Genomic DNA, 22109 nt, shown 5'->3' on the forward strand with positions numbered 1-22109 from the left:
TCGCTCCTATAATTATTCTGTTCGCTCATGGCTAGCGATAAGCCTGCCCAAGGGCTTAGCTGGCCTGCTTTACATAAGGTAAATGTCAAATATTACCTGTCTCCCCGATGTTTTCCTAGAGCAAGGCACATCCTTGCTGATGTAATGGAGTAAAAGGCTAATTCAGCTCAGCTGATGGATGTGATCAAGTTTCCGTGAAGTTCCTTTGACAAGGTGACTTGTGGCTTCGTTTTAAAGCCCCATAAATGGAGCTACAGCCTTGTTACTCAAACTGACTTTACAGGTAAGTAAGCAGAGAAGGGAAAGAGGTAAGAGTCCAAGATATTGCATAAGCTGCAGAACTGTGGAGAAGAGGAGGGGGCAGGGAAAAAGGAGAAAAGAAAATAAAACTGAAAAATAAAACCCTTTTACAACAGTTCCCTCATGAAAACAAGTTTTACAATAAGCCCACGTTGACTAAGGAAGGAAAGGCAGAGGTTGCAACAGGCAGAACAGTCAAATCTCACAGATTTCTGACCAAGCATACTCAGATGTAAACTTGAGCCAGGCAGGCACAATTACAGATTACATAACACTGTCAGCTGCCTCCGCATTACATTATTCATCTGTCATCCCTCAACAAGGAACCACTTGAGAAAATTATTAATGTTTCCTTACAAGAGGTAACTGAAATGTGAGAGGTTCCATTTGAACAGCAGAAGTTCTTTACTGCTCAGGTGACAGCACCGGTATAGGCTGCCCACAGATGTTGTGGTCTTCCTCCTTGGAGATATTTAAAAGCCACCTGGACGTGGTCCTGGGCAACCTGCTTGAGCATGGAGATGACCTCCAGAGGTCCATGCCAACCACTCCATGCTACTGCAATTCCTACACATGCTGGGGGGGCAATTTTCTTCTACTTGTTTTGTCTTCCCACACGGGGAAGACCTTGGGTAAGACTGAGTAAGTGGAAGCACACAGGCAGGATACAATTCCTTGGTACTTGGTACTACATTCTGCATGAACTTTGTGTGGTGAGGTATGAGCCTACTCAGATCATAAGCCTCGTGTTTGACTAAAACTGATGGATGGAATTGGGATGATCCAAATTATAGTACTGAGGCGTTCGTTTTTTTAAAAATTTATTTAAACAAAGTAAGGTACATTTCACAGAAATGGTCATAAAATGCATAGCATATATAAACAATACTGTTACTTTACATATACTAGTTGTTATTATTTTAAGTATTGCTTTTTTAAAACCAACCAGCCTGCTTGATGAATCAGAAAGCTAAAAAAAGTTATCCCCACTTCAGGACACTGGATAAAATAATGATATGACAAAGCAGATGTTCACTTCTTCATTCAGTCTACTGGAATTATTTTTATTGCTGCTTTACTAATTTGTCAGTTTCTGTTATGTGGAAACATGGCATCCCTGGAGTCACATACCAAGACAAGACTTCTATCAACTGGAAGATGAATTGCACTTGCTCAGACAACCAAGACTCCATGCAACCACAAGGAAGGTGACTGAGGTCTTCACGTTGATTAACTTAATGGACAGAGGCTTTATGTGTGGACAGAAAAATCATCATTTTTTCGAAGTTGTGCAGACTTGTCACACCCATACTGCTGTTCATAAGCAACTTGATTGTAAGTTGGCAAGTCCATGCATATTTCAAGCTTTACTTTGATGTAAAATTAATGCCCGGTAGAAACAGACCTTACCCTCAGCATTAATGCAATGTGGAATTGAGCCTATTTACAGTACCTTAGAGCCTGAGCACACATAAAACATTCAGAACTTCATAAAATCAAATCCAGAGGTGTCTGTTTTTTGATCTTTGGGATGCAAGGGCAGAAAAAAAAACAGCACTGATTCATTACACAGCTGCATGTCAGATACCAACTCATTCACACAACACTTCAGAATATGAATTATAACTGAAATTCTTCCCATTCATACTTACATGACAACAGACAGAAAATAAATGCTGAGGTAACAGGAGTTGCACTGGGTTTGCACTGGTATAAGGAAGTCTAAAATCAAACAAGCTGTAAAATTCATTAATTGCTTCACACAGAATAGAGAAGGAAAAAACCTCTTATTTTCAAAACATACAGATACATGTATTTGCTCAAGAATAGAACGACTTTCTGTATTGTGACATAAGCTTTACAGTAGTTTAACCTTGGCTTGGACTGAAAACAAAGAAGTTTGAACTCTGGCCAGCGGAGCTCCTTTGGAACTGTTTGTCAAGTGAAACAAATGAAGGCTCAGGCAGTCCAAGAACATCAACATTTTATTCACCGTCTTCAAGTAGTTTTTGTAAGTTGTTCTGTATCTAAAAAAGACAAAAATTAACTGGGCAACAAGAAGTGTTATACTGCATTTTTAATAAAAATCTAGACATTATTCAATATACTTTCTGTGTGCCTGTTAATTCTGCCACAGCTATTTATACCACTGGTATTCATGTTAAGTGTTTCTGCACTAGTCAGAGGAACATCTAGATATGATCAGCCAGCAGCAAACCTAGCTGACCAACTGAAATCAGGCTGATAAAACTATCTCCTCCTCCCATGGATTCTCTTCTTCATTAGGTCTGAGAAAACAACAGAACAAAACCAGAGCTAGAAAGAATGGACAAGAAATGCAATTATTTTGAACTTGATCAAAATCTACTAAAAGCCTCAGACTTACAAGTCGCAGCTTCTAGGTTTCAGTGGGTAATTGAAAGAGCTTTATAACAGCTTCAGCTATATAGACTGCTGATGTGCACAGAAAAATAAAGTTTTCCAAACAAAAGCAGTCATGTCCCATGTTCCAGATTTAGTGTACTGATTGTGGGATACATTCTGTCAATTACACTGAAGGCAATTCAAGTCAGTCACATCCTCAAGATTACTTATGCAGATCAATTTTACACAGCCTATTTATCTACCTTCCATCTCACTGTCTTTAAAAGCAGCAAAGGGGGAATACACTGGGACACACCCTATCCGCACACGTCCTATACATCTTAGTAGTCACCGGCCAGATTTAGTCACAGCTACTTTCAGACTTCAATCTGAGGATCAGTTTGAGGAGACATTGTACTTCCTGTTCTAGATACCACTTCTTAATCCTACCTCGTGATCTTCTGGCCCAGAAGCACACCTTTTCCAAGAACAGTAAGAAGCAGGTAGTTTTATAAGAGCCTTACACATGAATTTCCATTCATCAAGCTACATTAGAATAAGGGAACGAGTAACATCAGGACACATTTTCCCTTCCCTTCTATCCTAACAGACATGGTGCATTTTTTAACAACTTGTTAAAAACATTAAAAAACAAAACAAAACAAAAAACAAAGCAAACTTCCACTAGGCCATGGAAATTTTGTGACTCCAAGTATGAAGTGGAACTGGTAAAAATCACAGGGTTGCATTGAAAAAGTCATTGCAACATACTTTTGTGCTTAACATTTGCTAACTGAAGAGTAATTTTTAGATTTTAACCTAGTTTCTGCAATGTATCTTACAATGCTGCAGTCCCACAGGAAGGGAGGGGAAGAGATGAGAATTTGCACAGAAATTTTTATGCTAGTTTTGCTTCTGAAGCCAGCTGCAGTCAATTACTAGCACTTTTCACCAAGACATAGAACAAACAAGCGAACAAACAAACCCCAGTTGAACAGTTACAGAAACTTTGCTAGGAGGACATGGAGCTATTAGACTTCCACCAGTTTTGCAGTACATGAGTAGGGTCAAACACTGTTCTAACAACTGCTGATCTGGGTTAGGGACGTGGTGATATGCAGCTGCAGGCAACGCTCAGCTTGTATGAGAAGCAAGTAATAGTGTCTTGAGTATTTTGCAAAGACAAAGTAAGGCTTCAATTCTGCAGGCACTAACTGAAAAAAGCACATGACTTAAGACTCTAATTCAGGACAGAGGGTCACTTCTCCGGGAATAGCTGAATGCTCTGACCACCCGGCTGCCTTTTACCATGGCTCCTAGCTCAGACTATATAAGGGACTGTGAAAGTGCCTAGGCCTGCTACAAAAGACTGGCTGGCTTCCCACTGAAATGAAATGAGGTCTCCCATGAACCATCTCGCCAGCTGAAAGCCTGCCCCGGACAGCTGGAAGGCAGTAACCTCTAAAATGGCCTAATATGGCTAAAGATTGTAACTAGTAATCATCTGGTAAGCATTTTTCTCTTGTATTCATAATGCCATCATCCAGAGCATACAAAGGGGTTATGCTGGTATTACTCTAGATTTCTACAGACAAGGGGGTGGCCGTGTATGGGGGAAAATCTGATTTTGGCAGAGGCTCTATGAATCCTATGCCACACAGGTAACAGTGATATTATATAAACGTAGCTTTAAGCTATTTGGGAAACCTACTTTGGGGATGAAAAGGCACTGAAAGACTTTGGCAAACACCCAGTTTTAGAACAGAGGCAAAAGTATTCCATGTGACTTAAGCATGTAGGAATTTCAGAAAGTTTTGTTTTCACTAATCATTTTTTTCTGTGTTCGGTGAGTGATACTGACTTCTTCCCAATATACATGTTTCATATGCTTATACTAGGCATAGGTGTCAAGATTTTGGTGGTGATAGTGTGTACTGCAGGGTGACCTCTGTGAAGAGAGGCTGCGGCTGTCCCACGTTAAATGCAGCCATTCCAGCTGACTCCAGTGGACCCACCTCAGGACACTGCTGAGCCCAGCAGAAAAGTTGTTTGCACCTCTGGGCAAGCACATTTAATACACGGCAAAGGCACCAGACAGAGAGAGTAGGAAAGAAAGAGTCCGAAACAACACAGGGAACATCAAGGCTGGAGGTGGGGGTGGAGGAGGGAAAGGAGAAGAGGAAGGGTGGAGGTGCCCCAGTGGCAGAGCAGATATCCACACTGCAGCTCGTGGAGAGCCCATGGCAGAGCAAGTAGGTATTTCCTGAAGGTACTGCTGCCCTTGGACGAGCCTACTCTGGAGCAGGGGGAAAATGAAACAAAGGAGTGGCAGAGACAAAACTGCCTATGCACCAACTGTAACCCCCCACTGATCCCCAAGAACAGCTCGGGGCGGGGAGGGAGGAGTCAGGAGTGAAGATGAGCCTGGGATAGAGGGGTTAAAAAGTGATGTTCTAGCATTTGTCTTGGTTTCTTGCTACCCAAATCTATTTTAAACAGCAATAACTTACTCTGATTTTCCACAAGTTGAGTCTTTTTTGCCTGCAGTAGTAGTCTGTTTTGCGATTTCCCTGTCTTTATTTTGACCCACAGACTTTCTCATCCTATTTTCTTCCCCAGTCCTGCTGAGGAGGGGGAGTGAGAGAGCAGCTGAAATGAGGGGTCTGACTGCTGCCCAAAGTTAACCCACCACAACACCTAAAGCGGAAATAAGGCCTCCCCACCCACTCTTGTTTTGCATAGGATTCCAATTTCAGCAAGGGCATTTAGTCTTGCAATTAGAGAATGGTAAAGTGTAAAGGTCACGTACAGGGAATTACACAGCTGGTGAAGCAGCATTTGTGTTACTGAAGAGAAACAGGCAGATTCTAGCCATTCTGTATAAGGAGGATGACTATTTGTGAATGCCAGCATGTTTTTTGTTTGTTTTTTTAAATCAAAAATACAAAAATGCAAACAAAAGCTACAGAAAAGGATCTCCTGTTAAAGAAATTGCCTGCTAATTTTGAACAAATCCTTAGCCCCAGTGGACAAAGGAAAAAAAAATCAAGATCCATATATGTAATAATCACCTCCTGAAGTGTCTGGTTTACTAGTGTTCTTTATCGTGGGTCTCAACTCTAGACAAAACACTTTATATATACTAACGCATGTACTTGGGCTAACTTATGATAGAGAAAACCTCAGACTTTTGTCTACTAAACATGCCAGTTCTGTGTACCAAACCTGGGAGTGACTTGACATTTTCAAAATAACAGACTATAGAAATTCAGCAAGAACCTGATTAATGTATCAGCATTTGCATCACATCGTATGAATTTACCTTTTCCAATTTTATAAGATTGGCAGTTAATTCATCACAGAGGGCATCAGCATTAATTTGCAGATGAGATCCCAAACCTTGGCGCACTGGATGGCTGTCAAACAGAACGAAGAATTCAGTATAATGGAAGTGAAAAAGTAGAAAACAGAACTGAAAGACACATAGATAGAAATACTTTGAATGGTAACATTGTGAACTGTACTTGTTTACAGAAGCAAAGGCCTAAGCCACTTTTGTACTCTTGACTGCATTCTTTGTATTGTCTCATTCCTCAGAAGCTTGGATGAAAACTTTACAGCTATTTCCACTAGAAGTTAGAGTTGCATAAGTTCTGTGCCTTGTGACTTAGAGGAAACCAAAAAGCCCAGCCTATTGACATGGTTGAAGTGCACATTAGGTCATCCTGTATCTTGTACTGTTTTATATCAGAATGACAGAAAACAGGACCTTCCTGTTTAAGAGTGCTTCTGAAGAGGGGAAAGTATCCTGCTAATCAAAATGTGCCAGAAGTGGGAAAATGTTTTTTTAACATTGCCTACTATTTGGTAAATCTACCCTTCTCCTTGTATTATTGGTGAAATACAGATTCACAGCCTTTTTATAGGATAAAGCCTTTTTAATACAGCCAAATACAGCCTTTTTAAGATAAAGAACCACTTCCTTTATATTCCTTTTTTTCAAGGACATAAATCAATCTTCTAGCACAAGCATGCCTGTCATGCTGTTTTCCACAGAACACACATGAAAGCAGCTGGATCCTAAGCAGCAGCGTCATCGTTCAGCATGACCAAGATTGCATTGTCAGTGACATATTTGTCATGGAGGGGTTGTCAAAGAAAGCTGAGTTAACAAGCAACCACACTCAAGGATTTGCTACAAGTCTGAAACACTTTGCAGACAGTTCCATCCAGCCTGGTACAGCTGTCTTGAATTTTATTTTCTTCTGTTTTTCAGGTGGTGCTTCTCTAGTTGTCAGCGTTCCTAACTGTGTGTCACTGCAGGCTTTGCAGTGAGATTTACAAATGACTTTAAGTCATGTTTCTCAGAGAAGCTCAGAAAAAAAAATCCATTGTAAGCAGGGGAGAAGTTAATGCAAAATAAGCTCATAGCATTCTTAGCGTACAGCTGAACTGCCTTCTGTCCTAAGAGAAGAATCGGAAACTACAACGACATACTGCCATGGTGCATGCCCCTGAACTGCCTGTCCATTTGTTGTTTACAGATTTCCTGTGCATGCAACATGGATAAAAAAATAACATCAGGGGTAGATCACATTCATGACTTTGGTTCTTCCATAGCTATGGAATAAAATTACTGAAGAACTGCTAGGAGAATTCTAATAAAAGATCAGCAGTCCTGCACTAGTCCTTCCCTAAACTTATCATGCAATAACAGCACGTTTTCTATTTTTATATAGTTTGAGTATTTTTTACATGCTACCAGGAAACATGATTTGATGACTATCTTTCTACTTTATATAGAGAGCAGTCCTTGAACCCTTTTCCTATGGCATATCTTTTTGCCATTCCTCTTCAAATAAACAAAGAATGCTTCCTGGTTGCAGTTTTTACTATTATTACTATTATTTATTTTAGCAGGACAGGACATCAGTTTCTAAAGAGGATCTGGGCAGCCCAAAGCTTTGGAAAACATCCTACAAACGAATCAGATGTATTAGTCCAAACACTATGAAATACCTTCTGTCATCTTAGGCTAATACTACGACATTAAGACTGAAGTCATAGCTTTTTAAGAGAATCATCAATCCGGAAAGAATTTCTCTTTAGCTGTTTACACTTAAGTTACTCACAGCTATCTGAAACATGCTGAAAGTAATATTACTTAATGCAAGTGTAATATGTCATGATAACCCTTGAACAGAAACCTGTGAGATGAGGTTTGTGCAGATACAAGAACTACAGTACACAAAGAATCCCAAGGGCACTGCAATATCACAGGAGTTTCAGAAGAAAACAGATTGAAGCACTGGAAAAAAAATATTTTTTAAATTAAAGTAGCTACAGAGTGTATCTTACTCTTTAACATGTGAATCAAAGGATGTGATGGAAATAAGACGTTCCTCCAGGACGTTGATTTTGTATCTCATGTAGAAGGTAGAAAATATTAAAACACAGACACTGTAAGAGAGAAAAATAAGGTACATTAGTTAAGTTTGTATGAACATGGAAACTTCAGAAGTACCTGAAAAAATTAATATTAAAAGGCAATTAAATCATTATTTGTACATGTTGAATAATAATGGCATCTTTTAAAAATCTTTTAAGTTTCTAAAACTCAGGAATACCCAACCAATGGCACTCAGACAGATCTGAAAGTCTATTCCTTTAGTATGGCTTTGATAAATGCCCCATAAAATGAACTTGCAAGTTGTTAAACTCCAGCGTTTCCTGAACCAAAACATCCTTTACTTTTATAAGTAAAAGGCACATTAAATAGGTCTGCCCTGGCATTTCTATTTCTGAGAAAGATAAAGGCCAAAATTCACAACAATTTCCTCCTTTTCAAGCAAAGCTTAGAAGATACTAATCTATGTATGCATAAGAAAATCCAAGTATTTTGACAATCTTTATATTAATTGTTTACTTACAGAACTGCATAAAATATAAGTATGTGGTTCAGCGATAAGAGCTTCTGGGACTTCATTTTGTGGAAGAATCTGAAAGCTTCAGAGTGACCTGCTAGGAAAAGAACAAAGCATTATTTTGATCAAAACACAGCAGGGTACACAAATGGTGTTCTGAAGCATGCAACAGACAATATAAGTTATATAACTTAACTAACTCCAACTGAAGATCTGCCCTTAATTCCTTACCATTTCGAAGGCTGTTTCTGGCTTTTCCATCAGGTACGTGTTTACTGTGTGCATCTGAACGGGCAGACTTTGCTTCGGTCTTTGAAACTTTCAAGTGAGTCTGTGTCTCGACGACATGATAATCTGTCAAAAGCAATATTTTGAATAAAGCCAAAATATGAAGTCAAAGGAAACTATTAGTATCTTAGGTTTATCAAGAAACAGGAGGATTTTAACAAGCATTTCTGGACATGGATAGAAAGCAGCAGTTGGTTTACTGTCCTTAAAACAGTTTGCATAATAATTAACATAATGACAAAACAGAAAGAAGCCACTGGACAGGAAGAAGATTGTGTATGGTAAATTTACATTTCCAGATCCTTTGAGAGATCGCAGCCCATGCAAGCTCCACAGATGATCAATGAATTTCCAGTCAGAAGATTAAACAGACCCAGAAGTAATCTCTCAAAAGGACTGAATATACTGTAGTGATGATTCCAAATTACTTTAATAGCAATTTCAAATGGAGATAAAACATTGTTACTTTAAAAGGGAAGACTATAGCTCCCTTTCCTGCCTTTTTTTTTTTTTTTTTTCTCTAATTGCAGATGATATCTTGAGTGAGATAGGACAGAAAAATCATGTCTCACACAGGTTTGCTCATGTTTTAATTGTACATTCTGGACTGATCTAATGATACCAAGAAACAGAATCACAAGGGCCCCTCAAACGATTTTCCTTTAATTCCTGGTGATTCTTTAACTGGATATTGCTTTTTTTCTGCTGTGTAAAAGAAAATTGAAAGGTTTGAAGTAGTTATCAGCTTTAAGGAAGAAAGACAGCAAGTTAGATCATTATTCAGAATCATTCACACTGCAAGTAATGACACTAAAATTTCTGCTCCACAAACACCAAATAATTAAAAATACACACACACTAAATACGAAAGCAAATAACCTCAAATTGTACTACTGAACAAAACTGACATCGGAAGAAAGAAAAGTTAAATAAAACTAACCCAACTGAAAACTGCTATTAAAAACATGTATTTATAATGTTTCATTTCAAAGTAAAGGTAAAAATTTCTAATTATACAAATTCACTGAAGTCCAGATGGAACCAGGAATAAAAATTGAACAAAACCACACTAATATGTGGTTATAATATGTGGATATAATATTAATTACTATTAATATAGTAATTGCATAGCAGACTAATACCCTAGATTTTGCTGTTAATAACATGCAGCATGTGCCACATTAAATGAATTCTGCAATATTTATGAACTTATGTTCATAAAACTATAAAACTAGGGTTTAAAAAAAAGGAAAACTATTTCAAAAATAATTTTTTTTTTGTTGACCAAAAGCCTGTGAATGACAGAGCACATAATCTTTATTCGTATAATTATACACGTAAGACATTACTGTGTAACCTGAACAACTTCAAAATAGTTCACTAAAAAAAAAAGAAAAAAAAGAAGAAAAAAACAACAAAAGAGAAGAATAAAGGACAAACATCTCCCAAGTTGTAGGTCTGGTAGCATAACTGATAGGGGGTATAGGGAGCAGACAATGCATGCAACTGGAGGCAGTAGTGATAAATCAAGTCTGATGCTTACAAAGTCATTTCTTAACTCATGGGATGACAACAGGATATAATAATGGAAACCCAGTTATTGTGACTTGGAGGAAGACCTTAGATAAAAAGGACTCCACAGGACTGTGGAGAACATAGATACACCTCCACATGGGAAGGGGATTGCAGAAGCAAAACTGAGAGCTAAGCTCTATCCATTTTCTTGGGGCCCCACAATCCCACTCACCTTGAAAGCACTCAAGCTCTGGGGTCTGTGAGCCTGTGCTACTGGACTCCTCCATCTCTTGTCTTCGTTGCTGCACTATTCTATCCAGATCAGAATAGTCCTCATTGAAATCCTGATGGAAAAAGAATCACAGCAACATTCAGCCCTGTTCTAAGTCTAATTGGTCTTACTTCCTCTCACCTCCCTTTAGAAACCGAATAAGCAATTACAGACTTAAAACTGTCTGACCAGGAGCAATTTTTGATACCAAGATGTTAAGATCAATGTCAGCAAAATAAGCCCCTTATCACCAGAATTTAAGCCTCATTTCCTGCCTTTGTTTAAGTGAAGAGATTAAGCCTGTCAGCAAAAGAAATGCTATTAGACAAACACTGAAGTCTAGAACAAGCATTACTAGTTAGAATCTGGTCATCGCATGTGGCTAACACAAACCTTTCAGTTGTCTGAGCTGGTTCAACAAAGGAAGAATTGCAACAAGAAACACTTCAAAAATAGTTAATGGCGGAGGAAGTGGCAACTCTATGTTAGTACTGAGAGTTGTGAAATCTGTCAGCTAGAGAGAAATATATAGGGCATACGCACCTAATCAGATCAAACTGCACCTTTGCTAATCATTTCCATCACTTCTTAATGTTAAATTAAGGATGTTAAATAATGTTTCTGAAGCTTAGAAGCCTCAGAAACAGATGTCACAAATTCCTTTGGTTTCCTTCCCTCAGAATTTATAAGTAGGACTTGCAGCGAACAGTGCCATGCAACAAAAGAACAAACACTGAAGCTGTTTACCAGGGTCAGAGTTGTAGGACGATCAGCCCTGAAGCTGTTTTCAGCAGAAGATGGATTGGAACTGTTGCCCATACTTGTATCCTGAAAAAAAAGCAGCAGTTTTAACAAGGAACACATTTAGCAACTGCATAGCATTTAAAAGCAGTAAAGCAGTAATAATGAACACAAAGCTACATACTGTTTTCATTCCCATTAGTACTTACCCCAAGATGTCTACAGATAGATTTTAATAGCTTGTAGGTGGTATCTCTGGAGAGTAAGGACACAAACATGTACTGAAAAACAAAATTTCCAAAACTGTTTGAGAAAAGACACACAGTACAAGCTTCCTTTCATCTACCTAAAAATGGTAGGTGGTTTTGTTGATCGCATAACTATTTTAAAGAACCTTCATATAGCAGGGAAAATGTCTGCACTTTCTAAACCTATGAACTGAGGTTAATCACATCGAACACAGAACAGGCACAGAAAATTCACCATGTTTTGCTGCAGGAACCAGAGTATAGCCCAGATCTATTATTCAAAACAAATTTTCTTCTTTGTTTTAAAGACTTTGCATACTGTGTTATCCCTAACTTAAAAAAAAAAAAAAAAAAAAAAAAAAAGCTCATTCTTTGTACATTCTCCCCTGATGTCCACAAAACTATTCTGTGGTGAAAATGGGTCATTTCTAAAGCTGCTGATAGGACGGATAATCACATTTTCTACTGATTGATGCAATTACTACAGAGAATTACTGGGAGAAACTGTATTTTGTTGCAGCTAGGGTGTTGCTTATCAGATGAGTCACCCTAATAAATGTAGGAATACTGTAAAGAGCTGCCAACAAGGTAGATAACCCTCCCTGCATGCACATTCTGACCCAATTGTTTTAGTTCCCCCAGTGCCACTACAAAGCAGTCTCAGAGAATGAGGAATGACAGATTACAAGCAACAAGTTGCAACTAGAGATTCCCTTTCTCTTCTCCTCATCAAGCTAAATATAACTTTGTTTGCTGCAGGTCCAAAGAAAAAAGACAGGAAGTTAGCAGGAGGGAAAAGATTGTCTTTGCCTGTCAACAGAGAGGAGGCAGAAGCTCAAATTATCCCCTAAGAAACCAGATCCTCCAGGGTCAAAACTCTAAATGATGACAGTTTACCAATTTTTCTAGCTGTTTAAATGACCTGGCACCTTCAAGAATCCCTCATGGTATTACTGCCTGTAAATAGTGAGGGCAAGAAAGCAAGAAAAAAATGAAAAAGAAAGCAGTGGGGTATGAGAGTGTTGTCCTCTACCAGTACTTACTCTATCTGTGACTGTTGCTATGATCAGAGCATTTGGCACAAGAAGGGCAGTTTTGGTTTTCTTCAGAAGTGTCACTGAGAGCACAGGTATGCTAATCTGAAACAAGACCATTGTAGTGTTAGTCCCAATACATGCACACAAATCTGCATACACAAGGAGACAGTCTACCAATTGCAATAAATCAGATCTTCAGGGCTCTACACATAAAGATTTATCTGCTACATCCCTGATTATTAACAACTCATTTGGGCAGGTATGGTTTCAGAACAACGCTATTTCTTAACTATTTCTATTTTGATCAGATGCTAGTCCAGGCTTTTGCTCCTGTTTTCTTTTTCTTATTCCTTCCAGCTCTTAAAACACTACAGGTTTAGTTCACTGTAGATCTGTAGAACAAACTAGTCTTAAAGTTAGTCTTCCTGTTTAGGAAAAAAAAACAAACAAACACATTTCAGAACACATCAAACAAGAGCCTTGTTGAAGAATGAACCTATAACTCTTCACCACTTACTTTACAGACCCCTTAATTTGCAACAAGCAACTGAGTAAACAGCTTGTCCTTCGGTATCACTGAAAAATTCAATACCCACATACCTACTGTCTCATTTAAATTGATTCTTGTGTGTACCATCCAAACTTCAACGTTTATGTTGAACAGTTCTCAATTTTGCCTCATTTGCATTTATATCCAACTGCATTAGTGATATGCCTGCTAAGTTTCAGAGTATTTTGATTCGGATATTCTTTATGGGGTCTTGTAAACCTCATGTAACACAGGACTGAATAACTGGTTTGAATTGCTGTTGAAAAGCCTAGAGCTTAGGGAGTTAGACAAATATACCAATCCAGGATACACAAGAATAGACTACTGTTTCTGTTAAGAATTCCTTTGCTTCAACTACCTGAGAAATTCAGAATTAAAATTGTCCAAAGATTGATTAAGGAGTGATCAGAACACCAAAATGAAAACATCAGTTCAGGAGAATTAAGTTAACTCTGTGCAGTTTCATAAAACCTTGTTAGCTTTTTTTCAGAATAACAAATGCAAAGCAACATCAAGTTGTGAAATTAAAAATTATCATTTGTTTCAGATAAAAAAAATGCCCTTTGTGTACATCTGGCTGCAAGATTTCCAGACAGTGTTTAAGCACAGCTAATCACTTCCATGATTGTCATCTAACGGCCGGAAGGTCACTCAATTACTCAGTAATTTAGTTTCATTTAAAAAATCTGTGCTAGAGGGGAAGGGGTGAGGGGGTAAGACTACCAAAACAAAACCCAGTTTCTGTAATTTCATATTTTTAGGCCTAGGCCCATAAGTCTGGACACCATTTTTCTATCAGTTCTTGATATGTCAAGTCTATTTGCCCTGCTTCAGAGGTCAAGTCTTTTGAAAAGCAGTTATTAAGCAGGTACTCCACTATACTCTTTCTTGAAGTGGATATTTTCTTGTTCCACAAAGTTTTTGTAACACTTTCATTCCAAAAACTCTTTTTCTGGGTGGAAAGAAGGGAGTAGCTATGATGCGTGTTTGACTGGAAAAAAAACAACTGCCACGTAGTCAGAAAAGAATTTGCATCACTTTTAAAAAGCAAACAAAGCCAAACTAAACAAAATCCAAAAACAATACAGATTTTCCAGCAGTAATTCTGCTAACAGTAATAATAAAAAAAATGTGTTTTAGAAGTTTTTGAATTGGTTCAGTCCACCTCAAAGATCTTTAAATAAGAGATGTTAATGGCATTCTGCTGCATGCAATTTTGATGGATAATGTTACTGTAATCAAGACTAAAGAGTACTTAAGTGGGATTAAGTACTTGCTTACTGCACTCTTACTTCAGCATTAGATTAAAATGGGAAAATCACTGCAAAGTATTTTATTTCTGTCTGGAGCAATAATTCTTTCATGAAACAAAGTTTTCCTGCAGGCATCTTGGAAAACAACTAAAACACTATGATGATGCTTAGCTCCAGGAAAGACCGCAGGCCCATACATATAGGCAAAACAGAATGACATGGAAAGAGCGAAGTCTTTCAATGCCTATTAAGTCCTGCGGAAGGAATCTGTTTTTCAAACATGCGAAGTGTTTGTATTGCAGATTCAAGTCTCCTGACCTGCATAGCTATTTTACCCACCAAAGATTTTAACAAAGATTCTGTAGGTAGAAAACTCGTGTTGAAAAATTAAATAGAACATGTAGACCTGCTACTTCTCAAAACAGATGGCTTCTGAGTAAGTTTAGATGGTTCCAAGCAATAGAGATCTTGCATCTTGGCAACTGTGTCAGTATGCGTGACTACTATGAAGGTGGTTCTTCCTGTCAGGCTTGATTTCCTCCTCCCTTTTTTACATTATTCTTTATTATATCCCTGATTTCCCTGTTGTTTTGTTGGTGGTATTACTAAAAGTCAGTGCATGCTCTACGTGACTGAACCTAGCTTTAAAGTGTGTGTGTTGCGGGGGCTGAGGAAGACAGACGGAAGTGAATGATCAGGCCCATCTCTTTCACTCTTCATTTTTTCCCCTCAATATTTTCTAAAAAATATTCTACAAACATTATTTTCTAGTACTACATGATTATCATTTTGCACCTTTTTAAAGGTCTTCCAATTCTACTTGGCAGACTCTTACTAGGTTTTAGTCATATACATTTAGCTTAGCTTGAATTTTAGAAAGCTGTCCCTCAGCTTGGAATAGACCCATGCACATTTCATTTGTGCTGAGCAGGAAATTACTTACACAGTGACTTTAATTTTAATGACAGGATAGGTACTACTAACTATGAATGAAAAGAGTAAATGATGAGCTAGTGCCCAACCCTTTGTTAATTTTGATTTCCTTATAGTGCTACACAGCTTTCACTAACATGCACCCTATCCACATTAACATACTACCTATAACTAATACATCAACTAGGGAACAACCATAGCTCAGTTCTTGGGCCAAGCAGTAATATGCAATAAGCCATGAAGTCACTCTCAGCAGTGTGTTGTTAATCATTTTAATCATTTTGTAAACCTATTCCACCGTCATAAAAGCCATTTCAAAGACATACTGTGTTCCATCACAACATTTGACAGAAGAGAAATAAGATATTGCAACTACTAAACTGGTTTCAGCACCTAAATTCACTGAGAAGGGGCTGGATCTGAATAGGAAATCATTCAAGGAAGTACTTGAGAAAGAAGGAAGCAAAAATCAAGCTGTTTCCCAATAAAAGCTCAAAGACAGAGCAGAGATTACATAAACAAAGAAAAAGACCCCCAAACCTCCAAACCAATAAAAACAGAACACACTTCCTCTTGGACACAGTTTTTGATCTGTATAAATAACATTTGCCACAGGGGCCATCCTAAAACCTTATGTGGGTCATATCTATATCGAGGAAGGAGTAAATGATGAACTAGTAAATTAGGATCTTCCCAATTGTTCATGTCCTATTTCTGTTCTTCACATTAGACTCACAAGTAAAAACCTTGCAGGCTGTTTTTTCTTTCCTACTCGTCTGTTCATGCAAAACCAGAAGGATCAGCTAGAAGAGCCCCTTTGCCACTCCACTCTGAAGACAGGTTTAGTTTCTTCTTTAATTGTCTGTTACTGAGCATGCTTGATCCTTCCCTTCATTTCCCCAATGTAGTCCTTAAACTTTTCAACCTTGCCTCCTCCTCCTCTTTTTCAAGTGTTTTCAAACCCAAAAGACACATTTTTGTACAGTTTCTGTTAAGTCAGCTTGGCATCATTACATTTCATATCCTTTCCTTTCTTCTTTTTTTTTTTTTTTTTTTTTTTTTTTTCCCGTACAGGAAATACTTGACAGACACTCATTGCTAGAGTGATTTTTGGGCTTAGATTCTGAACAGTCCATGTATCCAGTCTGTGTTTTCTAGCCTTGCATAATAGATTGAATTTCTAGTGATGACCAAATTCCTAAGGAACAGCATTACTATTTCATACATAATGATTTTACAAACCTTAGTGTCTTTACCAAAAACCTTGGAATGGAAGCAAATCCAGTTTTCAGAAAGGAATAGCTTTCCTTGGTACAGAATTTCTTTCTGCAGAGCACAGGTAAAACCTAAAACACAAAGATATTCTATAACATTTAAGGTAGCCACACCCCACACTAAAACTCTGGCATCTTTTTTTTTCTCTTTTTTTTTTTTTTTTTTTTTTCAAGCCATAATTTGTTTGGCTATATGTCTTTTGATAAACATTGTCAAACCCTGAAATATTCAAAAAGTTTTAAGAATATAAAGAAGCTCAGAAGATTTCACAAACCTAAATTTAATTCAAAACATCTGAAAGAAGACTGAAATGCGTAACTTGGCTCCCATAAGCCAAGAATCTTTTCTGAAAGAGTACCAGCTAGGCTCCTACAAAATTTTAGACTAGCTTTCTGTAACTGTATTATGTAAATATAAAAAGCATAAATTAAATGTTTTAACTTTAAAATCTTGTAGGTCGTCAGCAGTTGTCTGGACCAGATGACCAACAGAGGTAGAACACATGAAAATAATCCTGCTTTTACCTCACAGCCACTGAGCAAAGCAATTCTCATTCATGAACTGCTATCCTTGTATTACTTTCAAGAAACATTTGCTCTTCATCTCTATGTAGAATTCTCTTGTTAAAACTATCACAGGAAACAGCAGAATCTTTTAAGTCTTCCTCCTAATAGTGCTTTTAAATTTCAGAGCACCATCAACAAGAAAGGCCCAAGCACCTGACTGGTGCTGTCTCAATTAGGCAGTGCCTTTAGTGAGGGAGCTTCAGTACTAAAAAATGTTGCACTAGGTTACTCTGTGAAGAAGTGCAAAGTAAACTACAACTCCAAAACATGCCCAACACCTGAAGAATAAAGAAATTATGTTTTGCAAACACCCACTGCATTATGTTTTGGAAACGCCCACTGCATGCAGGTGAAGGCCTCGAAGCTACAGGCAGCTATAGTTTAAGGATTTTAAAATGTAGGTAGTGCCTTTTATATGCTGCCACAGTTGGCAGGTAACAAGAGTATTTTGGTCCACAGCCGGCAGTGACAAGGGTCTTAATACTTACTTTGTTTCAGTGGCTCATCAATGGGAACATCCAGAAACAGCTTATGAAAGTGTGCATTTGCCTTCAGCTAAAAAACAAAAAGCCCCACCACCAAAGATACATGCCTTATTAGATATTCTTATGATCAAGTGACCCATTCCACTGCATATTCTCCCAGTACCTTCTCATTTTGCCCATTTGCTTTTAGTAAATCCTCACTTTCGCTATGTGGTTATAAAATCATTACCCTACACAGATGAATAAAGGAAGCTGTATTCTTATACAACTGTGAACTATAATACTAGTAAACAAGGGTGCTCTTGTGGCAATTATGCATTTATTCTTACTAGTCATAAACAAAGAAGCCCATCCTCTGCCCTACCTGATTTGAGGCACGTTTTTTCCTTTCAATCTTGGAATCATTCTTGATATCTGTTGTCAGGACTGGACTATCCGAACTGCTTTTTGTCCTGAAAAAAAAAAGAAGGCATGTGAGATACTTGATCTCATTTCATGTGTCTTTGTAAGTTATCAACAGGACATGCTTGTCTACAAAACACATTAATCCTCCAGTAACAATTATCCAATTCTTCAAGGACTGTACAGCAATGAAGAGGAGTCTGTCTTAGTCTTAAACCATGACAGTCCTCACTGAAGGTCTTTTTTTAATTTGGAAGGAATATTCTAAATTACTAACTGTAACAAAAAAAAAAAGAAAAAAAAAAAGAAAAATGCATTTTTACAAACTTAATCAGAGTGTATAGCTCCACATTTGTTTGTTTCTGGTCAACACATAAAATACTAAGCATGTTACTTAGTAATGTAAGAAAAATAAGGCAAAACATAGTAGTAGAGCATGCAAGGCTAGAACTGAGGTCTCCAATAAATGGAGTTATGATTGACAGTTGGACACAAAATTGTTCCTGTACACCTTTAGCCACCCACACTGGAAAAAGAGAAAACAACTATTTCTGAGTTGTTGGGTTTTTAGAATGAATATAGAGGAAAATCTCTGAGGATGAATGTGAAAATACGTTCCGTTTGTTTTAAACAGGAGAAATTAATTACATGAACTGTTTAGAAAAACAAAACTAGAGGTGGGATAACACTGCAGAAATGAGAAAGAGAACATTATCCCTGAGCTACACTGCATGCAGAAGTGCATAAACAGGCTATAAAAGAAGTTAGATCTTTTTAGAGGCCTTCAGATGCAGACTGGTGAAGATCAGCAGGAAGGATAAAACACAATACAGCAACTTTGCTGAATGACTGGAAGAATGTGTTGTGCTGAGCAATGCTAATACCATTGGGAAAAAAAAGGTGCTACAAGTTTCCACTACTGCACTGCATCTTGCATGGTAAATCTTCCATCTTCACTATTTCCTAAACTTGTGAGGTTCAGGGTTTCCAGTCAAAACTGTAAGGCTTTCTCCTGAAAAGGAGAGAATCCCCATAGGTACTAGAGGTATAGCTAGGTTTAGGAAAGATTACACAGCAGGACTGATTTAGTCAGCAGGAAAACTGGCTGCATTTATCAGCTGGTCCCTTACAGCAGAAACCTCCAACACACACGGATAGCCCCATACATGTTTCCATGCAATGTACCAGCCAAACTGAACAGCCAGCCTTACCCAAAAGCTGTGCCAGCCCCTCTGCAGCACACAGTTAAACTGAATGAGAGAGAGAAAACTAAGGAAGGTTTACATAACCAAGTAATCGTTAATTTCTTTGTAGGACTTCATATACCTTCTCCTTAAAGATGCTTGAGGAAATTAAGTGATGCTTTGTAACTATCTGACTTGTGACCAGAACCACAGTGTCAGCTTGATTGCTGGCTTTTGCACTGGCTGCTCAGTTGAGAGTGAAAGGGATGCAAAATCTGTATTTAAGTCCACCATGTGGTGGACTTCTGCTTGTCAAACTGACTGTGAAAGTGATGTAACCAGCAGAGGCACTGAAGAGTGCAATGTATTTGTTGTGGTTTAACCCGGCCGGCAGCTAAACACCACATAGCCGTTCGCTCACCATCCCCCCTCGCTCTCTGGGATGGGGGAGAGAAATTGGAAAGTGAAGCCCGTGAGTTGAGATGAAGACAGTTTATTAAGACAGAAAAAAAAAATAATAATAACAATAATAACAATAAAGATGATAATAGTACTACTTCTAATAATGTATACAAACAAGTGATGCACAATGCAATTGCTCACCACCCATTGACTGATGTCCAGTCTAACCCTGAGCAGTCCGGCCCTCCCACCCTGGCTAGCCACCCCTATATATTGTTCATCATGACCCCATAAGGTATGGAATACTCCTTTGGCCAGTTTGGGTCAGCTGTCCAGGGTCTGTCCCCTCCCAGCTCCTGCTGCACCCCCAGCCTGCCTGTTGGCAGGACAGAGCAAAAGGCTGAGATGTCCTTGGCTTGGTGTAAGCACTGCTCTGCAACACTTAAAACATTGGGGTGTTATCAGCACTCTTCTCATCCTAAGCCAAAACGTAGCACTCTACCAGCTACTAGGAAGAAAGTTAACTCTGTCCTAACTGAAACCAGGACAGTATTTTTCCCTAGAACAGGAAAACTGAGACACAGCCCAAAAGTTCATATTCCCACTCTTCTGGCTGCTTCTGGGGAATGACGTATCAGACCCTGGACGTAGGCTCTGATCCCTGTTTTCTCACGTCGTGTGCAAGGTAACCCACAACCGAGATGTCTGATGAATCTCGCCGTTCAGTTTAGCTTCTTGAATAGATGGTAAACATTCCGATTATCTCACTAGCAGAAACCTGACAATGCTCCTGACCATTACCTAGCAACATCAACTTTCTTCCGGTCATCAAAATGTTCCACTTCACCAGTAGGAGTCTGAAGCAACAGAGTAGGTGATTTTCCTGGCTTTCTTCTTTCATCTGTTCCATTTTCTCCATCTGAACTGCAGAGGGGGAAAAAAAAAAAAAGAAAGCAATGTGTTTTGCAGGATTCATAACAATGTCAAATGCCACTTCAACATGTTGACATTATTGCATATACTAAAGAACAAAATTATGACATATTTTGCACTAAGGTCCTGGAAAGTGTTCATCTACTGACTTGACAGTATTATACATCTGAACAGGTATGAGCTCCCGTACTGGAATTTCAGCAATGAGTAGAGACTCAAAAAACTGAAATACTGCCAAGGACATTTCAGTGCTTATAACATTTGCAGCTCTAGCTTCCTTTCCAAAGATAACGTGCCGTTTTGGAAAAATGCATTCCATGTTCAGTACTTAGAGTCAATGACTAATGGAAATTGATTTGATTGGCACTTTGGGAGAAAAACATCCTGCATAACAATACGCAGTGCTTAACAGAGAATTGGTGGTTCCATGTTCCAAGAGGAAGCTGGATCCTATTTTGCCTCTTTACCTTTTCCATGAGAATTGACTGGCATGGTTTTCACAAATGAAGGGTCCTCTCAAAGTGTCAAAAGCACTGACTTTACCAAGGCAAAACTTCTGTCACAGTGTGCTGTCCTTTCAGGGCACATGGCACTGCCTCACAAACACAGACTAAGCAACGAGAGTAAGTGCTAACAGATGTGTCATCAAAACACATCAAAGCACTTTCTCAGAATCCCCTTTTAATAATTTTCAAATACAATTTTTCCTCTAGATTTTATTGAAATAAACATCATTAATAGCAGAGTATGAAGAACGGCAATACTTTAAAATAAGACATCACATGTATGGACATACAGACACACACCCCCTCTTTTGGCAGACGAATGCCTCAGCAAGATTATAGGATGATATCCACATTAAAGACAGACAAACTATGTTGCCCATTAACTAAATGCCTGGTCTGAATGAGCCCATTTACAGAAGTCTTCCATTGCAGTTTTTAATTTCTGCAATTTTACAGCAACAACACAGCCACTGCCATTAAGGGACAATATCGTGACAACAAACAATTTATTCTTCCTACTAAGACAAAAGTTTTGCTGACACAGGTTTCCAGAGTAATTTAATTTGCTTTTAATAAGGGCATAATAAAATCCATTGCTTAGATTATACTTTGGTAAAAAAAAAAGATCAGAAGACACTCCTCGCATGGTCTTAGTGGAGATCTAGTGAGTTCAGTAATATCCTACTTCACAGCTACACTGGGGTTAAAGCAACAGGACCAAAGCCAGGCAAATTTTGCCTTGCTGGTCCCGGGATTTGTTCTCAAGGGGTCTTAAACTTACATACAGCAATTATTCCCCTTCCTAATCCTTCCCCACCACTTACCCCTCCCCACAACAGGGGCACTGAATTGACACACACTAAGTCACATTTTTATATACTTGAAAAGGTTACAGCACTAATAAAAATCTATGAGGAAAAAAAGAAATAGTT

The 22109-nt window shown here is 38.3% G+C and overlaps 1 protein-coding gene across 2 annotated transcripts in view; it reads right to left on the minus strand.

Annotated features, from left to right (window-relative positions):
* Window positions 1–1162: 1162 nt before the first annotated feature.
* The window catches only part of GRAMD2B (GRAM domain containing 2B), a 31428-nt gene continuing 10481 nt past the window's right edge, over window positions 1163–22109 (minus strand). The window contains exons 2-14 of one of the 2 annotated variants that reach the window (XM_084305023.1): window positions 20540–20662; window positions 18115–18202; window positions 17754–17820; window positions 16667–16770; window positions 12695–12790; window positions 11613–11684; window positions 11410–11490; window positions 10624–10735; window positions 8820–8942; window positions 8595–8682; window positions 8023–8124; window positions 5987–6080; window positions 1163–2327 (exon numbers count right to left, since the gene is read on the minus strand). In XM_084305023.1, the coding sequence (XP_084161149.1) occupies window positions 2286–2327; window positions 5987–6080; window positions 8023–8124; window positions 8595–8682; window positions 8820–8942; window positions 10624–10735; window positions 11410–11490; window positions 11613–11684; window positions 12695–12790; window positions 16667–16770; window positions 17754–17820; window positions 18115–18202; window positions 20540–20662 (1192 nt within the window). In that variant the 3' untranslated portion in view covers window positions 1163–2285. Of the gene's footprint in view, window positions 2328–5986; window positions 6081–8022; window positions 8125–8594; window positions 8686–8819; window positions 8943–10623; window positions 10736–11409; window positions 11491–11612; window positions 11685–12694; window positions 12791–16666; window positions 16771–17753; window positions 17821–18114; window positions 18203–20539; window positions 20663–22109 lie in introns of both variants that reach the window. The other variant, XM_084305022.1, reaches the window with a different exon arrangement.

The sequence above is a fragment of the Netta rufina genome (genome assembly GCF_964035555.1).
Source record: "Netta rufina genome assembly, chromosome: Z".
Taxonomy (NCBI): Eukaryota; Metazoa; Chordata; class Aves; order Anseriformes; family Anatidae; genus Netta; species Netta rufina.